At 41.3% G+C, this 27,589-nt stretch overlaps 1 protein-coding gene across 1 annotated transcript in view; it reads right to left on the reverse strand.

The window, feature by feature from the left end:
• LOC137934770 (protein HOMOLOG OF MAMMALIAN LYST-INTERACTING PROTEIN 5) overlaps positions 1-27,385 on the reverse strand; it is a 30,157-nt gene extending 2,772 nt beyond the window's left edge. The window contains exons 1-5 of the mRNA XM_068779299.1: positions 27,202-27,385; positions 26,984-27,084; positions 19,332-19,441; positions 19,171-19,246; positions 18,899-19,039 (exon numbers count right to left, since the gene is read on the reverse strand). Of these exons, the coding sequence (XP_068635400.1) occupies positions 18,899-19,039; positions 19,171-19,246; positions 19,332-19,441; positions 26,984-27,084; positions 27,202-27,295 (522 nt within the window). The 5' untranslated portion in view covers positions 27,296-27,385. The remainder of the gene's footprint in view (positions 1-18,898; positions 19,040-19,170; positions 19,247-19,331; positions 19,442-26,983; positions 27,085-27,201) is intronic.
• Between the last annotated feature and the right edge of the window lie 204 nt (positions 27,386-27,589).

Here is a 27,589-nt window from a genome sequence, read left to right on the forward strand (position 1 = left end):
TATATATGGGTTTTAAGAACTGTCTAATTTAATAGCTTCAAAAGTTATTTACATATGGCCTACATTTCTATCAGCCAATGCATACGTGCCAATCAATAGTTTGCTTCCACTCTATGGCTTCTCCGTCCTCATTTTGGATCATCGATTCCAGAACCTCTTCCTACATGAAAAGTCTAATGTAATTTTCCAGTAGTTTAGAGACTTTGTTAACTTACTAGATTTTAAGGATTTTACTGCAAGTATTTGGAAGTTTTACAAAGAACATTTCATTAATCGATCAAAGGCAGAATGTCTTTTTGTTGTAAAGGAAAGTCATGACTGATAAATTAAGAAGATGATCTTAGGAAAGTGTTGTATACATATAGCTCCAATGTTGAAGAAATTACTAAAAACTATGGGGACAAACTAAGTTATCATAAACGGTTGAAGTTTTATAAAAGAAGTAAACAGAAAAGGAAAAAGGAAGAGTCAAAGAAACCAGCTCACTCATTGTAGAAAGTCATTGTTTCAGATCAGTTCTTTGTTTTTGTACTTTCTATCAAGGGAATGTCAGCAAGTTTCTGTTTTTAATAGTTTCCTAACAAGTTTCCAGGTAGTTTCCTGGTAAAGTCTTTCATTAGTAAGTCTCCTTTATTAAAGAAATTGGTAGCTTTTAATCAGTGATGTAAAACCCAGACCAGATCTAGTCCCTTGTCCGGGTTACATGGGTAAATAAACGGAAGGAAACAAAAAACCCAGCTGGGTGGGTCAGCCAAGTTTACAAAGAAAATAGCCCCTACCCCTTGATCAGTATTATAAAACCCAGACCAGGTCCAGTCCGTTGTCTGGGTTACATGGGTAAATAACCCTAATGAAACAAAAAACCCAACTGGGGTCAGCGAAGTTTACAAAGAAGAGAGTCACCCCTCCCCCACCCCCTCTTCTCGCAAAATGAACAACAATTTCGTGTTGGTTAAACTACCTTCAATCTATTTTTCTTTATTGTTAAATTTTTTTTACAAGTGGTGTCACCCAAATCATCTGGCAATCAATTCCGGGCTGGTTTTTACAACATTGGCTTCAACCTAATAGTTGTTGGAATTCTTTCACACTAGGGGCTTTGAATCTTGTTGATACTATTGCTTTATTCACTAATGTTCTTGGCTGTATTGAAGGAACATTTCTTGAATCAATTTGGGTCTTCTGCTCTTCACAGGGAGATCTATGAGATCTCTTTGGAATCCAATTATCAAAAGCCGGAGAGATGGCTGGATAATTGGCATGGTCACCTTCTCTCACCAGTTGGTAGAGCAACTCTATTAAAAGCCACCCTGGCTAACTTACCTTACTACTTATAGCCCTTCTTCCTCTGTCCTATGGCAGTGGTTAATAGGCTAGAGGTCATAAAGAGATCATTCCTATGGCAGGGGCACCTCTAGTAAGTTTAAATATCATCCTATCAACTAGAAAGAAATGCATATGGCAAGAAAAATTGGTGGCCAAGGCATTTGGAACATCAAAAGCATGAACTGCATATGGCAAGAAAAATTGGTGGCCAAGGCATTTGGAACATCAAAAGCATGAACTCCACGCTACTATCCAAATGGATTTGAAATTTTTGGTTCACACAAAAATAGCATGAGGAGGAAAATCATTTGCTAGGAAATACCACTACTCAGATACTCTCTCAATTCCACTACCTCACCCCCCCAAGGCACGCCTCTAGCATTTGGATGTTGAAGTAGTTTGAGTGGTATTCTATATAATTATAAGAGTGAGTGGCATAAACTGTAATTAGTGGTTAGTATAAGTATTTTTTTTATTCTTATGTATTAGGACATCCATGCCCCACCTATATAAATAAGAAAGAGAGAGGGAAGAGCTCAAACTCGTGCTCTCTCTTAACCCCTAAAGTTTCTCTCCTCATCTTGTGCTCTTGCCTTCTCCTTCTCATCTTCTCTTATCTTCTTCCTTCTTTCTTCTTTCTTCTTCTTCTCAAACCAAATTATCCATGGATTAAACCCTAGAATACAACATGGTACCAGAGCTGGAATTCTAGGGCTTAAAGTACAATTGATCAAGTTATGAAAATTCAGTGGAAAGGAAACTCAATTCAGCCTTCAAACAACAAAGGGTTTGGCTATTTTTTAAGAGGAGCAAAATTTTGAAGTCAATTCAGTAAGTTCTCTCCTTAATCAGATAAGTTTCACCTTATGTTTCACATTATGAGGGATTCAATTTAAGTTTTTTATAGTCACAAAGTTGTTTTTACTCAAGCCTAATTATCTCTCAAAATTCGTTTTCTCTTCATATTGAATGGCTAAAATCAATTTTTTTGTCATGTGCATCAATTTCCTTCATTCCTTGTTTGTTTGATATAATTTTAATGCCAAAAATTCCTCCTTAGGAATGCTAAAAGTCCTCTTGAAGCTCTCCTTAATTTCTGGTTTGTCTGTTCAATTTAGTTGTCAAAACCCTAACCCTAAGTTAGGGTTTGAAGAATAGTTTTGGAAAGTAATCAATAGTTCTAGTTCATTTTTGATTGCTTTCTTAACAACACCTAGTTCGTTTTTTTCCCTTTTTAATCACCATTGGTTGTTGAGTGATTAGAATTCTGGTTTAAAATCGAAAAAGGGGCATGCTTGTGTGATCTTGGCTGGTTTCCTTGCTTGTTACTTGCTGAATTTGATCACTTGACATTATATAGTTTTGCATTCCATAGTTTCAAATATTTGTTCATTTTGATAAATTCTTGTCCTCTTTCCTCCCAAGTTAACCTAAAGGTGTTGGTTTTCTAGAAGAAGAAAAAAAGTTATTTTGTAAGTCATAATATCTGAATTGTCAAACACTTCCTCTTCCTCTACATATGTTGATTTCAGTAAAGATGGTCCCTTAAGGATTACTACAACTCCACTTAAAGGCTTGAGTAATTACTTGTCTTGGTCCCAATGTACGTTTCTGATAACTAGAGACTTTGTTGAGCATATAACTCACCCACTTATACATGTGGATCAGCCCTCTTACCATAAGTGGTGAGGAAAGATACAGTAGTTATTAACTAGTTGATTAATAGTATGGAGAAACATGTGGTAAGCAATGTGGTACACCTAGAGGCAGATCTGAGACACATATTTTGAATTATATTCTACCCCTGACAGTCTACAAAAGATTTATAAGAGATGTGCAACACAAAGTTTGAAGACATTCTTCATGAATACTTTGCCAGATTTAGAGGACTGCTACAAGAGTGGAAGGTTACACTATGCACTAGATGTTACCACACAAGAAAAGCAAAGGGCAGACCTGGTCACAACTATATGTCTTACTAATCTACCACCCTACTTGGATGTTGCTAACTCACAAGTACTTAGCTCTACGGCAAAACCTTCTTTTAATGATGTATGTGCAACCATGCTACATATTCCAGTTAAGGAGTCCAATAGTCAACCAAAACAAGTGGAAAACTCAGCTATGTTCTCCCAAGGGAGAGGGAACAATGGTTCTGGTAGAGGTAAAAGAAGAGGTGGAAAGACTCCTACCAGTAGACGTGGGAATGCTCTTACCTCTAACACTGGTGGTTAGGAAAAGGAAATGTACCTTTTGTGGGTTCAACAACTATCCAGTTGAAAATTATTGGAATCTACATGGCAAACCACCTTACTTCAAGTTTAATCAAGCATCAACCTCTACTACATCTTCCAACAGTTAAGCACCCTTAGAGTCCTCCAAAGGAAGATTGACTCTATCAGCAGAGGATCATGAATTGTTTCAAAAGTTTAAAAGTATGATGACTACTCCCCAAAGCAACACAGTTGCTACTAGTGGGACGTGTTCCTTTCTCTCATGCTCTAGAAATCACCTTGGATCATTGATTCTAGAGCCTTTGAACACCTCACAGATAGCTTTGTCTCCATTGCAGATGGATCACAAACTAGGATTCAAGCATCCACCATTTCACCATCATTTTCACTTTCTAATGTCATGTTTGTCCCTCAATTTCTGTTGAGCCCTATGTCAGTGAGTCAATTGATCAAAAGACTAAATTGTTTTGTTATTTTTTTCATCTCATGGTGTGTTTCAAAACATTAGACAAAACAGGTGATTGGTGGCGGCCATGAGAGAAGGGATATTTACTATATGGACCCTATTATATAGACAACAATAGCAACAACGACAACAAAAGAGGCATCTAAATGGCATAAAAGGTTTTGTCATCCCCCATTAACAAATTTAAAAAGTTTAGTTCCTTCCCTTTATCTGGTTACACAATTTTCATGTGAATTTTGTGAAGGTGGGAAACACCATAGATTGGTTATTCAACCCAAGTAAAATAATATTGTTTTTAGTCTTTTTACTTTAGTTTATTCGGATGTGTGGGGACTTATTAATGTCCCAAATATATCTAAATCTATGTCTTTGTTTATATTTGTGGATGATTACTCGAGAGTTACATGGTTATATTTGATGAAGGATAAGGCTGAGGTATTTCCTATTTTCACCTCCTTTCGTGCTATGATGGAAAATCAGTTTAAAACCAAAGTCAAAATCTTTCGGTTTGATAACGCGAAAGAGTATTTTTTCTCTATTTCAAAGTTTTTGCAAGGAAAAATGGTTCATGCATCAATTGTCCTGTGTTCATACACCATGGTGTATCTGAAAAAAAACACCACAATCTTGTAGAAGTTGGCCGAACTATTATGTTGTCTATGAATGTTCCTCAGTTTTATTGACCTTATGCAGTCTTCACTGCATTTTTTTTATTAACAGTACCCTCCAATGTGCTAAAAGGTGCCACCCCCTTCTCCAAATTGTTTCTTGATTTAGTTGCCTTCCCGTTAGCACCTAAGGTATTTGGATGCACATCTTTTGTTTATCACTGAGGGCTTCCCCAGGGTAAATTCCTTCCCCAGGCTGTTAAGTGCATTTGTTGGGGTAGTCCAAATATCAAAAGGTTGTGTGTTACTCTCCGTCCTTGAAGAAGACATTTTATCTCAGTCAATGCTTCCTCTACAGGAATGCCAAAGCCACTTATTTTGGTGGATTATGATTTTCAGACTGTGGACCAGCCTTCTAAATAACTTTTTTCTACACCCGTTGATCAGTCACCTGTAGAGTCTTTAGATGATCCCTGAGGTACGTTTTCTTCCTTCATCTCCAATAGTTTATGGACCACCTTATGATACTAGGCCCAGTGCTCTTCGCAAAGAGCCCTGCTCCACTGCTGTTAGACCTCCATCCACTTCACACCCTATCTCTCATTATGTTTCCACTCATTGTTGATCTCTGAGTTTGTCTTTTTTTTTTTTTTTGTTTGTGGTGTCTTCTTCCACCATTCCTACTTGCTATGAGGAGGCTTTCACTAATCCAAGGTGGAAATCTGCCATGGATGAAGAGATTCAAGCTATGTACCACAATTCCACTTGGCATTTGGTCATTCTTACGCCACGAAAAAAGGCAAACGGGTGCTAATGGGTCTTCTCCCTAAAGTGTAATCCGTATGGTTTTGTTGCTAAGATACAAGGCTCAGTTGGTTGTTAAAGGTTTTACTCAATCTTACGGTGTTGATATTAATAAAACCTCTTCTCTTGTTACCAAGATGAACTCGATCGAAGTTCTTATTTCTCCAATAGCCATAAATGGGATTTACATCAGTTAGATGTCAAGAATATTTTCTTGAATGGTATACTCTCTGAGTAAATCTACATGTGCCAATCATGTGGTTATGTGGTTGAGGGAGAGAAAATATGTCGGCTGAATATATGGGTTGAAACAATCTCCGCAAGCTTGGTTTGATAAATTTGCCACTATGATTACAAAACATGGGTTTAAGAGGTGCGAAAGTGATCACTCAATGTTTACCAGAAATTCCACTAAGGGCACATTCTTATGGCGGTATATGTGGATGATATTGTTATTACAAGCAATGACCTTTGTGGCATTCAACAAGTAAAACAGGACCTAATAAGAAGTTCCAAACCAAGGACCTCAAGCTTCTCAAGTACTTACTTGGGATTGAAATTCTTCAATCCAGACATGGTATAGTCCTATCACAAAGGAAATACATAGTTGATTTGTTGAAAGAGACCGAGAATGCTTGGATGCAAGCCTGCAGACACACCTATGGAACCTTATGTTACATTGTGTGCAAGAACTGGTAGTGATGTTGATGTTGGTCAGTTTCAACAGTTAGTTTTTTTGAAAGTGCGTATATTGATAACAAGAGGGAAAAATACAAACCTAGCTTTGGGGGCTTGACTCCACAACAGTGTTGGAAAGACACACCCACCTTAGCCTGAGAGTCTGCTAGGTGATTAGCACAGCAAGGAATGTGGTTCCATATACAGTTTAAACCAAAAAGTAAATTACAAATTTCATTGAACATATCCCAATGACGCCACGGGGGGTGACCATGGTTAGCACACCAATTGATGACTACTTTTGAATCGCCTTCAATAAAAAGGGGGCCAGAGAGTTCTGCAGAAGTAGAATTTGAGTTGCCGAGGGGACCTACATATGAGAAGAGGAGATCGCCATTTCCATTATGGATAACACCACCGAATCCTGCAGGACCCGGGCAGCCTAAAGCACTGTCATCAAAGTTGAGTTTTGTGTACCCAAGTGGGGGGGGGGATCCATGTGGCCATAGTAGGGGGGCGAGAGGCCAGGGACATCCCAGCAATAGATTGCCAATTTCCTCTAAAATTCGAGTCACTGAATTTTTTGCATTATTTTCTGTTGAAGAACCAGACAGAGACTTCACTAGAGATTTGCTCAGTCAAAACCTCAATAAGACAAGATTTGAGTTTGAATTTCCTTTTGTTGCGCTCTTTCCAGAGAGCCCAGATAATTTGACCAATACAACAAGATAAGATCATTTTTCCTAATTTTGGGAGCTTCGTACTGACTAGGGAGAGGACAGTGTCAGCAATGTTTCTAGGGGCACAGAATTGAAGGCCAATTTTGTTTAAAAGGGAAGTCTAGACTAGGTAGGCAAATTGACATGAAAGAAGGACATGCGTTGCAGTATCTGGGGTATTTATGCAAAAGGGGCAATGAGGGTCCAAGACAGAGGTGCCCCGACGAATTAAAGCATCAGAGGTTAAGATTTTGTTTCTGTAGGCAGACCAAATGAACAACTTAGCACGTGGGTGGGCGAGGAGATCCCAAGCATATGTAGCAGGGTGTTTTGGGTGGGCTGAGAGGTTGTTTAACGATGTATGGGCAGAAGATGTGGAGAAAGACCCCTTGGGACAGGGAGTCCAGATTAGAGTAACATTGGAGGTATTTGGTTGTCTGGTTGGAAGAGTGAGAAGGAGTTGGGATGCAAGGAGGGCTTCAGTATCAGTGAGATGTCTTCTAAGGTTTAGATTCCAGTCCCCATTTTCTGACCAGCTATCTGAGATATTGATCTTTGAGTTACCTAAGAGGCCAAAAATTTCCGAAAAGCTATTTTTGAGGGGGGATTGGCCAACCCACCAGTCATTCCAAAATTTTGACGTATTTCCATTTCCAATGTAACATTTTGTAGCCATTTTGAATTTGGGGAGGAGCTGAGCTATTTTTCTCCAGGCGGATAAGAGAGAGCGAATTCGCCTTCCTTCTGTCCACCAGCCAGAGCGGAGATTTGCCTTCTCCCTTACAAAAGTTCTCCAAATCAAATGATGATTCATATTAAATTTCCAATTCCATTTAAGCAGCAGAGTAGAGTTTGTTGTGGATGTTTCTCGGATTCCCAATCCACCTAATAATTTTGGCTTGCAAACCTCCTCCCATTTAACCAGATGATATTTTTTTTCACTGTTTGGCCCACCCCAAAGGAAACAACTCTTTAGAAACTCAATTCTGTTTCTGATTGACGCTGGGCAATGGAACATAGCCGAATAATAGTTAGGGATTCCTTATAAACATGATTTGATGAGAGTTAACTTGCCTGCTTTTGAGAGAAATTTTCCTTGCCAGGTGGCAATTCTTCCTTCCAAACGCTCAATGACAGGGTGCCAGGAAGCCTTAGAGGGGAGACGTGGGGTCAGAGGAAGCCCCAAACAAGTTTCAGAGGATGATTCAATATGGCAACCAAGATAGCTGGCCATAGAGTTGAGAAGACCAGGCTCAATATTGTAACTAGATATAGAAGATTTCTCCCAGATGAGATTTCAAATAAGCTCAACAAGGCACTTAAATTATGAATTTGATTGAGGGTGCCATCACAGAAAAGTATAGTGTCATCTGCATATTGGAGGAGGCTAATATCGAGAATAGGGTTAGGAGAGATAGGGCTTAGCCATCCAGATGTTTTAGCCAGACGGATCATTGCGGCTAATTGTTCTCCAATGAGAGTAAACAGAAATGGGGATAGGGGATCCCCTTGCTTGAGTCCCCTAGAGCCTTTGAAGTATCCACAAGGTTTGCCATTTATCAAGACTGAGTAGGAGATGTTAGAGATACAGCTTCTCATCCAGAATCTCCAACAAATGGGGAAACCCATCTTATTGAGGAGGTGGTCAACAAGTTTCCAGTTAACTCTATCAAAGGCTTTTTCAAAGACAAGTTTGATAACCACTCTTGGGTTGTTCAATTTCTTGTAGGAGTGAAGGATTTCATGGGCACCCATAGATGAGTCTAGGGTATTTCGACCAGCAATAAAACCACTCTTACTAGGGCTGATGATGTTAGGGAGAACAGACTTGAGGCGCTTGGCAAGGATACGGGCTAGGATTTTGTAAGAGCTTGTGGTGAGGCTTATGGGTCTATAATCTTTGGCATGAGCGGAACCGGATTTTTTTGGAACGAGGGCCATGAAGGAGGCTCCAATAGATTTGTAGGTGATACCTACTTGGTGAAAATTGTTCACAAAGTTGTGCACATCGCTTCTGATAATGCCCTAGTATTGACAGTAAAATTCCCCATTGAAACCATCTGGGCCCGGTGCCCTATCTCTAGGCATTCCTAGAACTGCTACATCAATTTCATCTGGGGAGAAAGGTTTTCTAGATGAGAAGCATCGGATTCAAAGATCCGATGGAAACTGATCTGGTCTAGGATAGGGCGATCGAAATACTCTTCTGTGTAGAGACCTGAAAAAAACTTAAACTCATTAGCAATAGAAACACTAGTTGTACATTCCTCTCCATTGATAATGAGGGAGGATTTACGATTAGTTCTTTTTTTCCGGATGCAATAGCGTGAAAAAATTTTGTATTTCCGTCCCCATTAGAGAGCCATCTGAATCTGGCGCGTTTCTTCCATTGAGTGGTTTCACTGGTTAGGAATTTTGAGAGATCATGAGTAAGGTTGTTTCTGCAAATAATTTCAGGGGGAGAGGGTTCTTTGTTCTTCTAGGAGGTCCATATCTGAGAGTTGGAGACGGATGGAGGCTTTTTTTTCCCCAACGTCAGTTGTAAGGGAGCGAGCCCAAGGTCTTATAATTGATTTGAGAGCTCTGAGTTTGCAGTGGAACGCCCACCCAAGGTTTGGATGATGAGGGAGATCTTCCCACCAATTCTTCAAGTTTGAAGAAAAAGAATCTTCCGATAGCCAAAGAGTTTTCAAAGCAGAACGATGAAAAACCTCATTTTGGGGGATGAGAATTTATGAGGATAGGCCAATGGTCAGAGCCAATTTTGTTGAGAACCTGACCAGCAGTATTGGGGAAAAGAGTCAGACAGTCATTATAATTTGGAGAGGAGAGGGGGGGGGGGGTTTGACCTTTGGACTAGGTAAATTTTTTCCCTGCAAGAGGAATTTCAATGAGTTCAAGGCAACTAATTAGGTAAAAAAAAGCTCGCATTGTGGAGGTAATTCTTTCTGCGGGAGGGTTTTTTTCAGAGCAACGTAGGGTGGCATTGAAATCCCCGACTAGAAGCCAGGGGACATTCCATTGTTGGACTTTGATTAGAATTTCATCCCAGAAGATGGATCGGTCTCCATTACCCGAAGGCCCATAGATCCCCGCGAGGGCCCATTCAGATCCCAGCAATTTGTCCCAAAAGCAGACGTAGAGGGAAAAAAGACCGAGATCTGTAGAAACGGCCTCAACCGAATTTGGGTCCCAGATGACAAGAATGCCTCCAGAGTGTCCTATAGCTTCAATTACTACCCACTCGGGGTCAGGATTAAACCAGATATTGTGCACAACAGAGTGGTCAAAAGATTGTAGCTTAGTTTCTGTAAATACAACTATATCAGGCTTACAATCAAAAAGGGCAGCTTTGATAAGGTCTCGCTTGGAGGGCGAGTTGATTCCACAGACGTTCCAGGATAAGACTTTCATGGCCAGGAGATCCTGCAAATATCCTCATCCGTGTAGCAGAAGAGGCCATTATAGTATTTGGAGAAGTCCCAACAGTACTCCATCATCTTCTCGATTCTATGAGTGGAGACGTTGCCAGCCGAATATTTCATAATCCATGTTTGCATGTTTTTACATCGCTCCTCCCGAGTGAGATGAGGGTAGTCTTTGAGGTATTCAGAGTGAGGGGGGGAAGGGGGAGGGTGGTTCCTATTGGGGGTTGTTGGATTCTGGGATAGGGTCCTTGGATTTGTTGTGAGTTTTCCTCTTGGAGTAGGTTTTGATGGGGGTTGTGGGTGGCTTTTTCTGATTGGGCCTGCCCCTGGAATAGGTGATGGGAGAGATGTTATTGTTTCCATAGCGAGAGGCAGAGGTTTGTGAATTGGTTGAGGAGTAGGGGTTCATTGTTGCTAGTGGACTGTGGAAAAGGATTATGGAATTAGATGTGGGAGGTGGTGAGTTGATCTGGGTGGGGGGATTTCCTTTAATAGAAGGAGTAACTTCGGCAAGGGGGGGAATGGGTTCTCGAGAAATATTTTCATCATGCTCAGGATACCATTGGGTTCCCGAGGGGGGAGGGGTTTTTCAGGATAGGTAAGATCTGCATCGGATAGGATAAGGTGTGGATTAGGTGATAAAGGGGGTGGCGGGACGGGTTTAGAGTGTTTAGGGGGTTTTTTGGATTTAGGATTGGAAGACTGCAAGTGGGATAGGAAGAGTCAGTGTCAGACTGACATGGTTGTAGAGGCTGGTGCAAGGATGATGATCAGGAATGGTGTGGTTGATAAGATGGGGAAGGGAGAAGGTGCTCGATGATGGAAGATGATTGACGTTCGGGACCAGAGTTATGGGCTCTAGGAGCAAAAACTCAAGATTGGGGAAAGGCAATGATTCGGGTATTCCAGGTGTCGTGGGAGTAGGGGTGAGGGTGGTACTTGGTTTCAATGGTTCTGGGATAAAGCGTCGCAGGGGATGAAAAGATATGAGGTGATTTGAAGGAGATAGGAGGCGTGAGTTGGAGGTTTCTGACAGAGAAGTATTTTGGGATTTGTGGAGAGGAATGGGGGTAGCGTGAGGTAGAGTGTTCTCGGGTTCGGGGACAGGCGGTGAGGTGATGGGGTGAGTGATGGAAGTGGGGATTTTGAAATTTGAATTTTGTTTCGAGATGATTCTTGAGGGGGGGGGGGGGGGGGGGGAGGGGGGGCGCGGTGGAAGGGGAGCCCCCAAGGTGGTTTTGAGTTGGACTGGTTAACTCAGGCCATATCAATGGGTTAGAGCAGCTCTGGTGTAACTTAATACTCGGTGGAGGATTTTGATGAGTCAACCACGATTCCAGAGCTCGCAAGTCAGAAGCCATGGGGGGGAGGGAACAACATAGGTCACTGAATTCCAGTGAGATCCAAGCGGAAAAGTCACCAGAAAAAAGCTCAATGAGTTTAAGTCCTTTTACCGGAGATTTTGGTCTGATGAAGAAGTTCTCCCAAAGTAATTCCAGAGGATTGTCCTTGGCCCATATGAGTTCACCGAAGAAATTTGCTATGCTTTCAATCGTTTGCTTACATCGGAGTTCCGTCGGTATGCCATGCACCGTTACTCTTTGTCCAATCCAGGATAAGTCAAAATCCCAAGGCCATTTGCCTGTAATGGGGGATCCTTCTTCATTTTTGTCTTCGAGGAACGCCTCTCTATCTTCTGGGGAATTTAAGGCTAACATCCAGAGTAGATCGTGGATGTGGGGAGGGGAGCCCCCAAGGTGGTTTGAGTTGGACTGGTTAACTCAGGCCATATCAATGGGTTAGAGCAGCTCTGGTGTAACTCAATACTCGGTGGAGGATTTTGATGAGTCAACCACGATTCCAGAGCTCGCAAGACAGAAGCCATGGGGGGGAGGGGACAACATAGGTCACTGAATTCCAGTGAGATCCAAGCGGAAAAGTCACCAGAAAAAAGCTCAATGAGTTTAAGTCCTTTTACCGGAGATTTTGGTCTGATGAAGAAGTTCTCCCAAAGTAATAGAGGATTGTCCTCGGCCCATATGAGTTCACCGAAGAAATTTGCTATGCTTTCAATCGTTTGCTTACATCGGAGTTCCGTCGGTATGCCGTGCACCGTTACTCTTTGTCCAATCCAGGATAAGTCGAAATCCCAAGGCCATTTGCCTATAATGGGGGATCCTTCTTCATTTTTGTCTTTGAGAAACGCCTCTCTGGCTTCTGGGAAATTGAAGGCTAACATCCAAAGTATATCGTGGATGTGGGTGGCCCTCGCTGGCCATTGGATTTTCCCAGTCCAAGCTCCGATGGACATGATTGAGTTGTGATCATTTGCAACAGCTACAATTGCGGCAGAAGATAACCTTTTTCTACCCTCTTCCAGGGTTTGTTCGGGGAGGATTAGAGAAAGATGGTTCTCATTTGCGTCTATTTTTTTTCGAGGGGGGTGGGGAGGAGTTTGGAAGTTGTATCAGGGTTTTCTAAGTGAGAGGGTTAGCAAGGGGTTTTCAGTGGTGAGTTTTGGGATTTCTGTGTTTTTCTCAGGGGTGGTGACGAGAGGTGACAAGGTAGGGTTTTTTTTCTGGTAGGTAGTTGTTTTTTCTGGGGTTTGATGCTGAGAGAGGTGGAATACCAAAGATATGAACTGTCTCCAGCCCAATCCCGAGTTTGGATTTTGTTGTATAAAAATCATGCCCATAATTTTATTAGCTCGCCTCTGGGAAATCGAGCATTCGAGCTTTCCCCCATGGAACTGGGTGTGGATCCGGAACTCTAGATCCCGGGTGAAGAGGGAGTGGCCGAAGCTTCAACCAATCTTCCCCTCCCAAACCTTTTTCCAATACGAAGTTGAAAGCTTCGACAGCCTCGATTGGGATGGAGATGAAGGATCGCTTCACTCCTGCTCAAAAGATGATTTTCAAGGAGGAGCCAAAGAGATCTGCCGTCTTTTGAAGAGAGATAGCTCCAGAGCCATTTTGGAAGTGAAGATCTTCTGGATTGTCTAGCCTGATCCTTCGTCTTGATGTGTGGCTTACTACCATTTGCCATCCTTCTTCGTCAAAAGATTCTTTCGATTTGGAGGCCTTTGGGGGACGTTGTGGAAGGGGACGATTTTCTGAGAGATCTGGACTCTTCGAGATGTGAGAGGGAGGAGAGGGAAGCCCCGAGATGGGTTCTCAAGGTTCGCTCCATAGCTCTTCGTATTGATCAACATTACTGCGTTCGCATCGCTTCGGTCTACGATTCCCATCGCTTTTCACCGATTCATCCGTAAAATCTCACTCGCCGTGATGCTTTGATCTTTTTTCATTTTCTCGTGCATCACTTACCACATCGGCGCTTTCCTTATCGTATCGTTGATCCTTATCGCAGCATATCGCAACATCACATCGTCGCTCCGTATCGCCTCCTATCGTATCCTCGTGTCGTCGCTCCCTATCACTTTCGTCGTCTCCGTTTCGCATCTTCGTCGCCTTATCACTAGCCAGAGAAACGTTAAAAGAGCACAATGTAGCAGTGGCTTTCTTTCAGGAAACAAACTAGCCGAAATATTCATGCGACACGCCAAAGGCACCTAGTACACAAGGAGCTCAAACTGCATAGAAGCCAAAGCAAAGGATTTGCCTAGTGGAATGGCCATTTTTGGGGATCATCAGCAGTTCAAATGTATTTATTCATAAATTGCTAGAGGAATGGTTTAAACCAACAGTTAGTTGGGAAGCTCATCTATCTCACAGTCACAATACCAGATATTTCCTATTCGGTCAGTGTTATCAGCCAGTGTATACATCAACCACAACAATCAAAATGGGAAACGTGGAAAGAATCCTTCGGTATCTCAAGAAAAGTCCAGGTCAAGGGCTGCTATATAAATGTCATGCTTATACAGAAATTAAAGGCTTTGCTGATACTAATTGGGTTGGGCCCCCTGATGACAAAAAATCTACCTCTAGTTACTGCACAACTATTAGGGGCAATGTAGTCACCTAGAGAAGCAAAAAACAACATGTAGTGGCTAAATCGAGTGTGGAAGCAAAATATCAAGTTATGGCCCCTACAATAAGTGAATTTTTATGGTTAAAATCATTCATGACTTTGGGTTTCGGATAACCAAGCCTATATAGCTTCACTGTGACAATCAGGTAGTTATCCATATTGCGACCAATCCAGTCTTTCATAAGAGAACCAAGCACATTGAGATATATTGTAATTTCATATGAGAAAAACATCAAGCCGGAATAATATCTATATAATATCCCTTCAAAGAATTAATTGGGGGACATCTTCACAAAGACTATTGCTACAAAGTCACTCAAGCTGGGAATATTTGATGATTTCTCCCCTAACTTGAGGGTGAGTGTTGAAGTAGTTTGAATGGTATTCTATGTAATTATGAGAGTGAGTGGCATGGTTAGTTTAAATGTTTTCTTATGTATTAGGGCATTCATGCTCCACCTATATATATAAGAAAGAGAGGGGGAGGAGCTCAAACTCGTGTTCTTGCCTTCTCTTTCTCATTTTCTCTTACTCTTCTCTTTTTCCTATTTTCTTCTTCTTTCTTCTTCTTCTCAAACCAAGTTATCCATGGATTAAACTCTAGGATCAACAAAAACAAATTTTTAGGTTTCTCCCACTTCGATGGTGGATTCATAATCCATGACCATAGTGGGGATATCACCTCCTTCTAGAAGCAAGCTCTTGCATGCTCATATCCATCCATTTTCAGGCTGGCAAGAGACCGTGATGTATCAATCAAAAACTGGTATTGCACATCAAACAATACCCGTATTTGGGATTTCAATGCCAAGAAAGCATTAAGAGACAATGAAGAGTAAGAAACATTGAACCTCATCTCAACTTTAGAGAACACATACAATAGAGGTTCTAGGGAGGACTTTATGGTCTAGAAGACAGACCCTTATGGACTATACACAGTCACCCCTCAATATTTTTTTCTGTGGCTATGACCTATAACAAAAGATCCTTACGACAATCATTTGGAGGATCCTTACCCCTTCTATAGTTAACCACTTCCTATGATGTGTGTTCAAGAGAAGATATGGAAGAGTCTTACATGACTCTCACAACAAAAAGTATCATAGAGCCGGAACTAATATGGTAGAGTCTAAGCGGAATCTCATGGAAGGAGGTCTCATAGAAAAGTATTAGTTAAAAGTCTTTTAATTATGTTAATCTTCTATTTATGTTCAATTATTCAATTGTTCTAGGATTTTAATGTTTGACTTCAGGTGTAACTAGGACAAAGATAGTTTATTTGTAATTTAATTTTACTTGTTTCCTCTTTCGTAAATAGAGGATCATTATACTCAAATTACAAGTCAGTGAAGTATTTCTCTTTCCCAAAAATTCAACATGGTATCAGAGTGGGTTTTGTGAGTTGACTCAGTCAACCAACAGAAATAATGTGATCATTTTCTGATTTATCATCTCTAGTAGTTTAGGTACGTATTCTACCTTTTTCTTCCTTTCTTGTCCCAGTACCCGTTGTTTCTTCGTTCGCACCTCATACTAAACTTTTCATATTGCAAATTATATATTGAAGGAATGATCTTTGAATCTACTTTCCAATGAAAAAGGAATTTTGGCAATCAAAGTTTTCTACGAAGAGAAATCGATATTTGAAGCAACAAAGGTCAGACAGTAGGAGAGGTTTGAACAATAGAAATATTCAATTTCAGAGGTGTTTTATGCCATCAAGAATAAGATTTATATGTCAATTATTTATCTTTTAAAACGTGTGTAACGAGCACTGAGAGCCTGAGACAATAATGATTATCTGTCGTGATGAGAGGAGAGACGACAATGACAAAAGATGACGAAATGTCGCGACGAGAGGAGAGACGAGAGGCGTGACGAGAAGAATGAGAGAGAAGAGAAAGGCGAGAGAGAAGGGAAAGGCAGAATCAAAGGGAGAAGTATCGGGAAGACAGGCTCGTGAACCAATGAACTGACGAGCTACAACGACGACGGCCGGCGAGTCATCGCGACGAGTCAATGAGCACTCCTGTTGCTCGTCGAAACAGATCTACCCGAGATCTTGCGGGGAGGCCAAGAGGTAGGTTGAACCGCAACTCCCAATCGGAAACTCCTTCTGACCGGGGCCCTCACCTTCGACCACGATCCAGAAGGCGGAAAACTTCTCTTCCCCGCTCTCCCCACAACAGGTGACAACCTGCAACTTCTACAGAGGAAGCTCAAGGGCCTCCCGACGCAGTACAACCCCCCCCCCTGTCCCTCTTCTGGTGCTTCCGAAAGTGATACCAGAGAGGACAGCTCGAGCAAAGGTCCAGTGACCTACAACGACGATGATGCCTCCAACTGAACCACTATTCACCGCCAGAGCCGAACAAGACGACCTCCTCGTTGCTATGCGACTCCATTCCATTTCGTTTTTGGTCCGACAGTTGTCACGGTCACTCAGGTGAACCTTCGAAATGTCGAAAATGTCCATATTGCAGTAAAAACAGAGAGCATTGTGCCTTCATCACCGTTCCTCTGTTGGCCGGCGTTTCTTTCCTCATTGCCTTCTCGGCAACAACTTTTGAAGATCTGAGAACGTCGCCCAAAACCAGAGAACTCTGGTTCGGGCCTTGGAGGTACTATTTTCGTACGGTCCATCGAGGAAACCGCACCGAGTGTAAAATTTCGCAGCACAGAGACTCTGCAACCATGGCCCGTATAACCATCCTAGAAACAACCAACTCTGGCTTCGGCTAGAGTCAGCTAGCCCGCGCCATCTGCCGTTTTCTTCCACCCCCATCACCGCCCAACACATATCCTCCTCGACTAGACTACCCTCCTTTTCCCCCTCTGCCCCCTTTGCTCCCAAACCCGACAACCCAAAAAACCACACCCACCAACCCTTGCCTCATTCCCGACCCAGTAAGCCCCCTGGCCTCCCTTGATGTATCTTCCCTTTCATTAAAATAAAATTATCATCATTTCAAAAAAGAAATATTTGTAAGTTTATTTTCTAACCTATTAAACCAATTCTCAATCTGAATTTTCTGGAGGGAGATATCAACATTGGAAGCATCAATGGTCATGTTGGCCAAAGAATAGAGTCCACACGCAATCCCACTAATTATAAGATTGGATTACTCATACATCTTTGGAAGGAAGATATGGAAGAAGAGACTACCACAATTAGGCTCCACTAAGTGGGAGAACTACACACTGGGAGGTAGTGATAAGTGCTGAGTACTGTTTTATAAGTCTCATGGACATCGTGAAGTCAGTGCAAAGAGGACAGATTCCACATGTGACAGAAGGTCTGGAAGCAGATATAAAGCAAGGAGTAATCTAGTTAATTGGAAGAATACAAAGAAAGGTGTAACCTTGTTACTTGGAAGAATACAAAGCAAAGTGTAGTTATGTCAAGTACCAAAATGTGTAGTAGTTTCAAAGTAAAGTGGAATATCAAGTGATGCCCAAACCATATACGAAGAACTTTTGTAGAAGAGCTCACTAGTAAATTTTGAAATCAAGCAGCTAGACCTATATCGCTCATTCTTAACAATCAGGAAAGAACTCTTATTCCAAACAATCTAGTACATTATAAAGAACTATGCCATTTGAGTTTGGACTGCTAATTTTTTTTGGAGAAATAACTTCTTTTTTAGGTATCACAATTGAGATTTTAATAAGAATTTAAAAAGTCCAGAAAGAACGCCACACCATATCTTTTTTCCAAGAATCAATTAGTAGACATGTTAACCAGACCTCTCAACACCAATATAATTTAGAATATTGTCACAAGGAGTAATCAATACTTAATCTCCAAATTAACAGGGAGTGTAGAAGTTTTGGTGCACTTCAATGTAGTTTTCCAAGAGTTTATGGACTTCATCGAACTTTTCCAGATGTTGAAGAATAATAATCTCCTAGATATTAGAGACTCACTATAAATATTCATAAGTTGTGAGAGAAGTATATCTTTCGTTGATCAAAGACAAGCTTGGGAGATAAATGAAGGAAAACCATTATGCAAGCAATTTCTCCACGATGGCTGATTAGGAAAACTGTTTGGGTTGTTTTTCGTTGCAGAAGTATACATATCTATGTTGTTCAAAAAGGGTGATTCAGTGAGAGAATGTAGCATACCAATTTGCTACATTTCTTATGTCTTTATACAGAAGGCCCATATAGGGCTTTCCAGATTATTATTGTGCTTTTCTTGAATTTCCAATTCTATGAAGGTACATGTTATTATGTGTTTGAACATAATTATATAGATGTCTCATTAGTATTGTAACCATAAAAAAATAGTTATTATATCCCACCATATAATAAACATATGGTCCTAAAACAGAACAAATGCTGTCAGTATCTCCACTTGTCTCAACATCATGATTAAGGGGCACAGACATTCTCACATTGTGATAGAGTGTATCTAAATTTTACTCATCTGCTGAAATTTAGAGAGACAATAATAGCCTCCCCACCATGCCTTACTGACAGTCCAGGACAGTTTGCTCTAGATGGATTGTCATAGTCAGAGATTGAAAATGAATTAATATTTTCAGTAAACACTAATACAAAACAGAGCTCTTTTAGGAATTGTTTGGGGCATAAAGTAAATGATATGCTCAGGCTCTGCTTAGGTTGAAAAACATACATATGATGTTGTGGACGGATCTGATGGAACTGATAGGTCCTTCTCGCCACCAGGTGGGCCTGGTTCAGGTCTCCGTCCTTCCTTTAAAGCTTTCCTGATATCAGCAGCTTTCCAGGCAGCATATTTCTGTTTTTGCTCAAGCTGTCAAAGAAGCTAGCATCAAAAACGTGTAATGGCAAAACTAACTCGGAAAATTGAAGCACAGACTGCGGAAATTATAGAACTATTCAAAAGTCCACTAAAATCAAATTATTTTTAATTTGGAAACATACATCAGGTGCAAGTTCTCCAAACTGGTTCAAAATCTCGAAGAAAATGCTAGCTGCATAAAAAGTTTTTGCTGTGTTCCTGTAAAAAGACCAACAAAGATTAGTTTTTATTTGTTCTAATGGGCTCTGAATTTTTCTAGCATGTCAAATGACAACTGCCATACAGGTCTGCACGCCCAGCACGATCTTGTTTGTCTGCCTTGGAAAAGACATTTAAAGCAAATCCCTCCAGATACAGGTTGTCTTCAGGTCCTAATTTCAGTGACTTCTTGTCCTGTGGAACAAGAGCAATAGAAACGAGATTAAGGAACCCAGGATAAGCAACAAGAAAGAGCAGAGAATTGTACCAACCTATTATGTTAGAAAGTCAATATTTAAGAATAACAAGAGTGATGAATACATAACTAGGCGTTAGAGCTGAAAACTTGGTCTACAATTTTTTTTTTTTTTTGCACAGGAACCACTAGAAGTAAAAGCTAGAAATGGATATTTAGAATTTGCATAACAAAAATAGTTTAATATTTTCAATAGATTTATAAAGACAAAAAAAGTAGAAAGGAATAAGAAGTGCACAGAAGAATCAGATTAAGAACAAAGAAGAAGAAAGATAAAGGAGAAAAAGGACGAGGGAGAGAAGCTGTGGAGCCTTTTTTTCTGCTCCACCCAGCTTAATTTCGTTTGAATACCATAGTGCTTGTCACATGAAGTCACCAAAATTACCCTTAGGCAAATAAACAAATAAAAGACAACATGGGTTTTATGTTTTGTGGCCTTGACAGTAAAATTTTGCCTCTGCAGTCCATAAACGCCTAGGTTTGGTGCCTTTTGCAGAAGAAAAATGGGAGATAAGGCCTAGAGACACCACTACCTATTTATAACTTTAATTGTGTTCAAAATTACATTCATGACCTTGCTCCCCATAAACTCTAGGAAGCTACTTCCTGCAAGAAACAATTTTCCTAGAAAATAAGCAAAAGTACATAGCTCTATATAATAACTTCTCACACACTCCTTCTAGTTGGAGTATATAGCTTCAATTTATTAAAAAATGTCTCACAACTCTCCATTTAAGCACAAGAAAAATTAAACATAAATTTGGTCTTCAAACTCACAATTAAATGCTCAATTTATCATTTCTTTGTGGCTTCTACATGGTCTTCCGATTTTGAGCTTGCACGTGCAGGACGACTCTTGGACTCAACTTCATCAATACTCACACACTTATTGTCTTTCTCCCCTTCAGGCTGGGAAACACATGCCAATGATCCCTGGCTTGAACGTAATAGAAATTCTAGGTCATTCAATTCAACTTCTTCCATCTCCTCCTAAATAATAGATCACCTCAAGACACCCAATTTGGACAAACAGGCATAATAAATATTAGTGAAGACAACGACTCTCACAACCCTGAGGGGGGAGTAGGACACAAGAAAAGGTGGAAATACAAGGGTGACACAAAATAAACCGCTCAATGGTAGTAGAAACTATCGCCCACATTTAAGGACAGCAGTAGGAAACCATCCACTTTTAAGGGAATCAATAGGAAACCACCCACTTTTAAGGGCAGCAGTAGAAAACCACCCACTTTCAAGGGCAGCAGTAGGAAACCACCGATTTTTATAGGTAGCAATAGGAAACAACCCACTTTAAAGGGGCAATAATACAACGCAGAAGACAATCACCTATATACACCAAACTAAGATGACCAACCTAAGGAACTCAAACTCAAGGATTGACACATTCTCAATTCCAAAACACTAGGAAAATTTTCCTGATAGGAAGTTTTAACCACACGAAGTAGTTACAAGTAGAAATAAAAAATAAAGAGTTGCCAACACAAAACATAAAGAGTTGATCTTACCAAATAAGAGTCCTCTTCACATAAACAAAAAACAAAACAAAACAAACTTTTGATGAAGACGTGCATTCAATGTCAAAAACTTATAAAGCAACACAGCTCAAGAATAGCTGGGCACAAAGGACTCCAAATCTTTTACCCCATTAAAACTAGAGAAGCAAAACCCAGAAAGAATTGGCATGTTCTTTGTAGTAAATAAAAACAGCACCGAAGGAAATAAGAGCACTAATTTGCATCGTCAAAGTTGAATTTGAAAAAACAGGGGGACTAAAATAGAGATAAACAAGAGAAACACTTGCAAGACTAGCAAAAGATGACAACGTCAAAACAACTAGTGACAGAGGTTCATCGGAGAGGGTAAACAAAGATAAGGTTGAATTAGTTTGGAAGTGATGATCAAGATCAAAGAGTATAACTGAATGCAACAACCTGTGCTTCTATCGTGATGGCCTAAGCAAGTATTGTCCCAACTTAATGAACAATCTCTAACTATTCCTCCCAATAATGAGTTTGAGCTCTAGAGATGTGATTAAGTTGAAATACAACCACTATCTCAACTTGTCAATTTTTCTGTAATGGTAGAGTGACTGATACAAAGAACTTGGGGAATGGGAAAAGAGAGTGGGAGTGGGAGTGCAGACGACACAAGGAGATTGAGAGAGGACAAGTTTGGGATAGGGAGCATGGCCGTGAGAAGGATGAAAATCATGGAATGCAGAGAAGGTGAGATCGTAGCAGAGAGCAAAACAAACCCAAGACGAGAAGTGATGGAGAGAGATGACATGAGCGAAGGGGAGAAAACTGCGACAACGGCTAGGAGAGAACCAGAGATAATGAAGCTAGACGCCTAGACAAAGGGAAGGAGAAGATCTCTGAGATCTTTGAAACACTTGCTGATGCAGAGGAGCAGGAGTTGGCTGGTGTTAGCACCAACAATAGAGGGGAAGAGGGGAATGGCAACTTGACCTCCTGTCACCAGAATGATGATGATATTGGATGGAAGGTGGTTAGAAATAAGACATCAAAGGATTCAACACCAGCTCTCCTCGACAAACTCTCTTCAGATATAGGAGCACCTCTTTCTCCATTCACAAGACTTCTAATCACACTAATGGCCTGATCCGGTTGACTGTATAGAACAAAGAGAGGCGTTCCTTTATCTCCATCCCCAATGATGCCTACTCAGCCTTCACCCAACATTTCGAGAAAATCACCTCTGCTCCAAGGGGAAGTTGCAAAAAAGAGCTTTGGACCAAGAAAATCGTTTTTTGCATCTCAACCTTTCAGTACAATGGCACCAAGGAATGTAAAATCACCCAATGCCGGGATAGGGTGATCATGGCTCATATATATGTCCCAGAGGCCACCAATACGGGATTTGGATGGTATCTCCCTCAATGGCGCAAAGCCTTAATGCTTCACCTCCACACCTGAGCTACTACAATCCGCACATCTAACACTGCTGAAAAGAGGTCTCTCTTAGCTGAGATAGCCTCTCTTGATGAAGCTGGGGAAAAGTGGTGCTTTATCCCCCTCGGACTTTCACAACCAAATCTTGATGCAGCAAAAGTTCAAGCCCCTCTCCCACAAAGAAAGAATTCACTGGAAGCAACATGCCCGCTTCAAATGGCTTACCGAGGGTGTTGGAAAAATTTTTCCACATGGTGGTGACTTCTGCAAGGAGGATCAACCGGATTACTTCATTGTGCCTCAATGATGTAGTCTAGGATAGGTCCTCAATTAGTGACGTACTAATTAGTTTTTTTGCAAGATTATACACAGCCCTTGCTATAGCGCATTCACTTAGCCAAAATTTCACTTGTTGTTGACTACTGACTTGAGCTCCCCTTCACTAGCAAAGAGATTGAATTGGCTATTTTGGGTATGTCTAATGACAGTACCCCGGGTCCAAATGATTCAATGGAGAATTTTACTAACGTTGTTGGCATATCGTCAAGGAGGATGTCTTCGCTATGTTTCGCTCTTTCTATGACCATGGCATCACCTACTAGAGCATTGGGCCCTCTTTCATTGCCTTAGTCCCCAAGAAGTAGACGATGGAGCATCCCCGCGACTTCTAGCCCATTAGCCTTATATCCAACCCCTACAAGGCCACCATTCGGCTACTTGCCCATCAACTCAAGATTGCTCTCCCCCGGGTAATCCACATGGACGGAGTGTCTTCATCAAAGGAAGAGCCATACGTGATTCTACCATGGCTGACCATGAGCTCCTTGACCACTTTAAAAAATGAAGAAGCCAGTATTGGCCCTCAAAATTGACCTTGGAAAAGCCAAGGTCAATCGGTGCCTCCTTGACAACCTACTCGAACAAATGGTCTTTGGAGATCAATGGAGATTTTGGATTAGAAGTTGCGTCTTGCCTGCTTCCTACTCCATCCTCTTGAAAGGCACAGTCTGTGGCTACTTTGGCAGCACTCATGGAATCAAACAAGGAGATCTACTCTTGCCTCTTCTCTTCAACATAGTTGTTGAATATATGTCATCCCTATTCTATTCAGCAAAGAATTTTGGGTGGCTCCAACCTGTTTCCCCCCAGATGGAGTTTGATATGTCCTTATTACAGTTTGCGGACAACACGCTGATCTTCAGAGAGGGCACCTTTGATCAAGTCAAGAAAATCAAAGCGTTGTTGGGCTTTTTGAACCATCATTTGGTCAGAAAATAATTGGTAGAAGACAACTTTGTTTGGTACCACATTGATAGAGAAGAACTCGACACTATGGCTTCCTACCTGGGTTGTGCACTGGCTTCACTTCCTGCCACATGCTTGGGCCTACCTTTATTTGATTTCAGACCTCACAAACAGCTTTGGACTCTTGTAATTGAGAAGTTTGAGTGGCACCTTGCTACCTGGAGGGGTCGGCTTCTCTCTAAGACTGGTTGTTTAATTCTCCACGACTCTTGTGTGGCAGGGATTCCAAACAACTTCTTCTCATTCATGCCTTGCCCCACTGCTATCTACCACTGGATTGAAGTTCTTAGGCGACGTTTCTTATGGAGAGAACCGAATGGTAACTTCAAATATCATCTTGTTGACTGGAAGGATGTCTGTAAGCGAAAATTCTTTGGAGGGCTAAGGATTAGGTTAACTCATGACATGAACCACGCCCTTCTCCTCAAATGGATGTGGAAATTCAACTCCTCATCAGGATGCATTTGGAAGCCCATGGTCGCTACCAAACTTGGCTGGCTAGAGCCATGGTGGATTTCTGGACAGAACCTTTCCCCCCTTTGGCAATCCCTCTACCCCCTCCTTCCTACATTTGCAAAGGGAATTCGGTTCTATGCTGGAAATGGGAGCAGATTGCGGTTTTGGAAGGATTGGGGAATGGGGAACGGACCTCTCGCCGATTGCTATGATGCCAGGATGAGAATCTGCAATGCAATCCATTACGGTGGCTGAAGTTTGGAGATCCAGCGCTTGCTGAAATTTTAACTTCCAACGAGGCCTCAATGTCGTGGAGACTCAGCTGGTTTCCAACCTTCCTTCGGACCTCCAACCTCCTGGCTTCGTACACTGTCAGAATAGGATTGCCTAGAGAGTTGACAACAGCAGGAAGCTCTCGGTCTCATCAGCTTACCACCTTATCACTGGTGCCACTAGATCCTCTACCCATGATGCTGCCATCGCCTGGCGCCTTTCTAGACCTCTGAAAGTTCAGTTCTTTGTTTGGACTGCCCTAAATAGAATCCTCACTGCAAACAACCTAAGGAGGAGAGGCAAAGCTCCCTGTGCTCTTTGTCCCCTATGCAATATTGTTGAAGAAACAGTCCCATATCTCCTCCTTCATTTTCCCTACTCATGGGAAGTCTGGACTGACATGCTTGGCCAAGTCAGTCTCCAATTCTGCCTCTCCAGTGACCTCCTTGGAACTTGCTTGGAATCGTCCTCTCGGCCTGCACTGCTCATACTCCCTAGGGAAAATGGAAGGAGAGAAATAGCAAACGCTTTTGTTGCAAATTCAGAAGCGCTGAGGAGCTTTCTAGCATCATTATTGGCCACATTTCTGCCTGGCTTCACACGAGGGCAGAATTCAGCAGCTTCAGGGACACTCCCCTTCGAATTAATTGGAAGGTTGTTGCCTATATGTCTGTGCCAGCTAGACACTCTCCCTCCCCCCCCCCCCCCCCCCCCGCGCCCTGTTGCTCCCCTCTCATCACTTTCTCAGAACCGTAGGAGATTGCTGATTCCACCTCCACTAAGCTTTTTGACCTGCGTTTCTTGATCACCTTGACGTGGTCATCGGCTGATGCTCAACCCTAGCTGATCCCCTGTGGAGGCACTGGAATGTCTATCATCAAATTGTTGATATTGCATGTTCCCTTGTAATTGGTCCCACATATCGAGGTCCACAAATTCTTTTGTTGACCCTCTAGCCAAGCAAGGTGCCTCCCTGCAATCCCTTATTATAAAGGGAGTAGATCTTGGCAAGGCCTTTGTATTTGCCTCCGTTGTAAGAAAATTATGCTTCACTCAAAAAAAAAAAAAAAAAAAAAAAAATAGAGTGACAGCTACGAAGATAGTAAAAAAAAGTTGAGGATTCAAGAATTTGAAGTATCGAGGAAGTGATCAAGGTCGTTGCAATGAACGCATCTAGAACCAACACAAGAACATTACAAAATTAATAGAAGATGAATAGAATAAATTAACAGATTTTGGAAAAAACCATAAATTATTCTACGAAAGAAGTAGCTAAATTGAACAATGACATAATCTTTGCGAGTTGATTAGGTCAACTCATAGACCTTAGACAACCTATTTTGATACCATGTAGAATTTGTATGAGAAAAGTGTAGGGGAAATTAGGGTTGGAGACCCATCTCCCCTATTTAAAACTTAAACAATAATATGAAGACAAAAACCAAATTGAACAATGACATAATCTTTGCGAGTTGATTAGGTCAACCCATAGACCCTAGACAACCTATTTTGATACCATGTAGAATTTGTATGAGAAAAGTGTAGGGAAAACTAGGGTTAGAGACCCATCTCTCTATTTAAAACTTAAACAATGTTCAAAATTACATCTATGTCCTTACTCCCCTTAAACCCTAGGAAACTACTTTTTACAAAAAATAACTTTCCTAGAAAATAAGCAAAACTACATAAGTATTAAATTATAACTTCCAACACTCACATTTGGGATCCAATTATGTTTTTCAAGATTAGGCATTATGCATACTTCAGCCTTGCGTACTATTTCCTGCACTCATGTGCTTGAGAGCTGTAATCAGATATGAACCAAAATAACTTTTTTCCATTACCATTACATTTAATAAAAAATATGGGGGTAAATGGATAACGCATTCCATTAGTATATTCCACATCCATTTATATGCAAAATAGGAGAAAAGTAGAATTGGTAATCAGCTAAAATTGTCAGCTCAACCATGCTTCATAGCGGTGAGGCTGCAAGGGAGGGCAATTTCCCCCTTGAAATAGAAGAAATCAGTATTGCTTTTCCCCTTCATGTTTGCCACCCTCCGACCCCCTTCCTCTCTCCCCTCTCTTCCACTATACTCTGCCCCTCCCAAAATATTTTGGGTCTGCCATTGATGCTTGACTCCTTAGCCTAGGAACGTGCTAATCATCAACACCTTACCATGAATAACTTCCTTTCTAATTAATTGTTGGTTAGGGCCTATCATCCGCCCCTTTGTTTTTGGTCTATCCTTTCGCCTCTCACCCTCTCAGGCGCTTGAGTCTTGTATTATTTGATTTTTCTTTAAAAAATTATCCGCCTTTCCAGAGGCAGAGAAAAAAAAGGTAACTAAAGAGTTGATAATCACGGCAAAGGATAGAATGAACATGTTTAATTTTCCAAAAGCAATCATATCGGCTTTAGCCATCAGCACTATAATTTGGCTCCAACCAAATCGTGCAGTAGGACAAAATACCACATAGACAGAAACCAAATATAAACATCCGAAAAACCTTTTCGAGTTGATTTATGAGCGAGACGAGGATCGCGTTCGTGGTCTTCGTCCGTTCCTTGGAAGGAATCTTCAGTCCTCGCTCCATGGCGTACAACCTACCTAAAAATTTCAAAATAGAAAAAAGTGGAAACAAATAGAGAATTTCAAAGTAAAGACAACGGATGGGAGAGGGTACTATTATAAGAAAATTTGGTTAGGAGGGACTGAATTACATACAGTAATAAGCAACAAGAAGTTCGTGTTTCTGCAACTCATCAGCTCTCTGAAGATAGGGGAGAAGAAGTTTCGCAGGCTCGTTTTCGCTTCCCATCGACCCGACGGAGAACAGATCGGACAGACCGAAGAAATTTCCGAGACTTTGAATTCGATGTAGGATTTCTGGAGTTTTTTATGTCAGCTTTATTTTTATAGGAAACAAGTTCCGCTAGCGTGAGCTTTTGGAATTAGAAAACCCGTGGCAAGCTCGGATATATATCGGGCCGCCCAAAATCCGTTTAGTCAACAAAACGAACTCATTTAAATTTATTTGATTCATGATCTTCATCTTCGGACTGAATCCGGGTTGAAGTTAAAGTTCATGTCTAACATGAAGATCATCTTCGCA

This window comes from Aristolochia californica, unplaced genomic scaffold, assembly GCF_029961685.1.
Source record: "Aristolochia californica isolate CCGP_79_NKW_82.1479 unplaced genomic scaffold, dmAriCali1.0.hap1 SCAF_10, whole genome shotgun sequence".
In the NCBI taxonomy this organism is placed as follows: domain Eukaryota; kingdom Viridiplantae; phylum Streptophyta; class Magnoliopsida; order Piperales; family Aristolochiaceae; genus Aristolochia; species Aristolochia californica.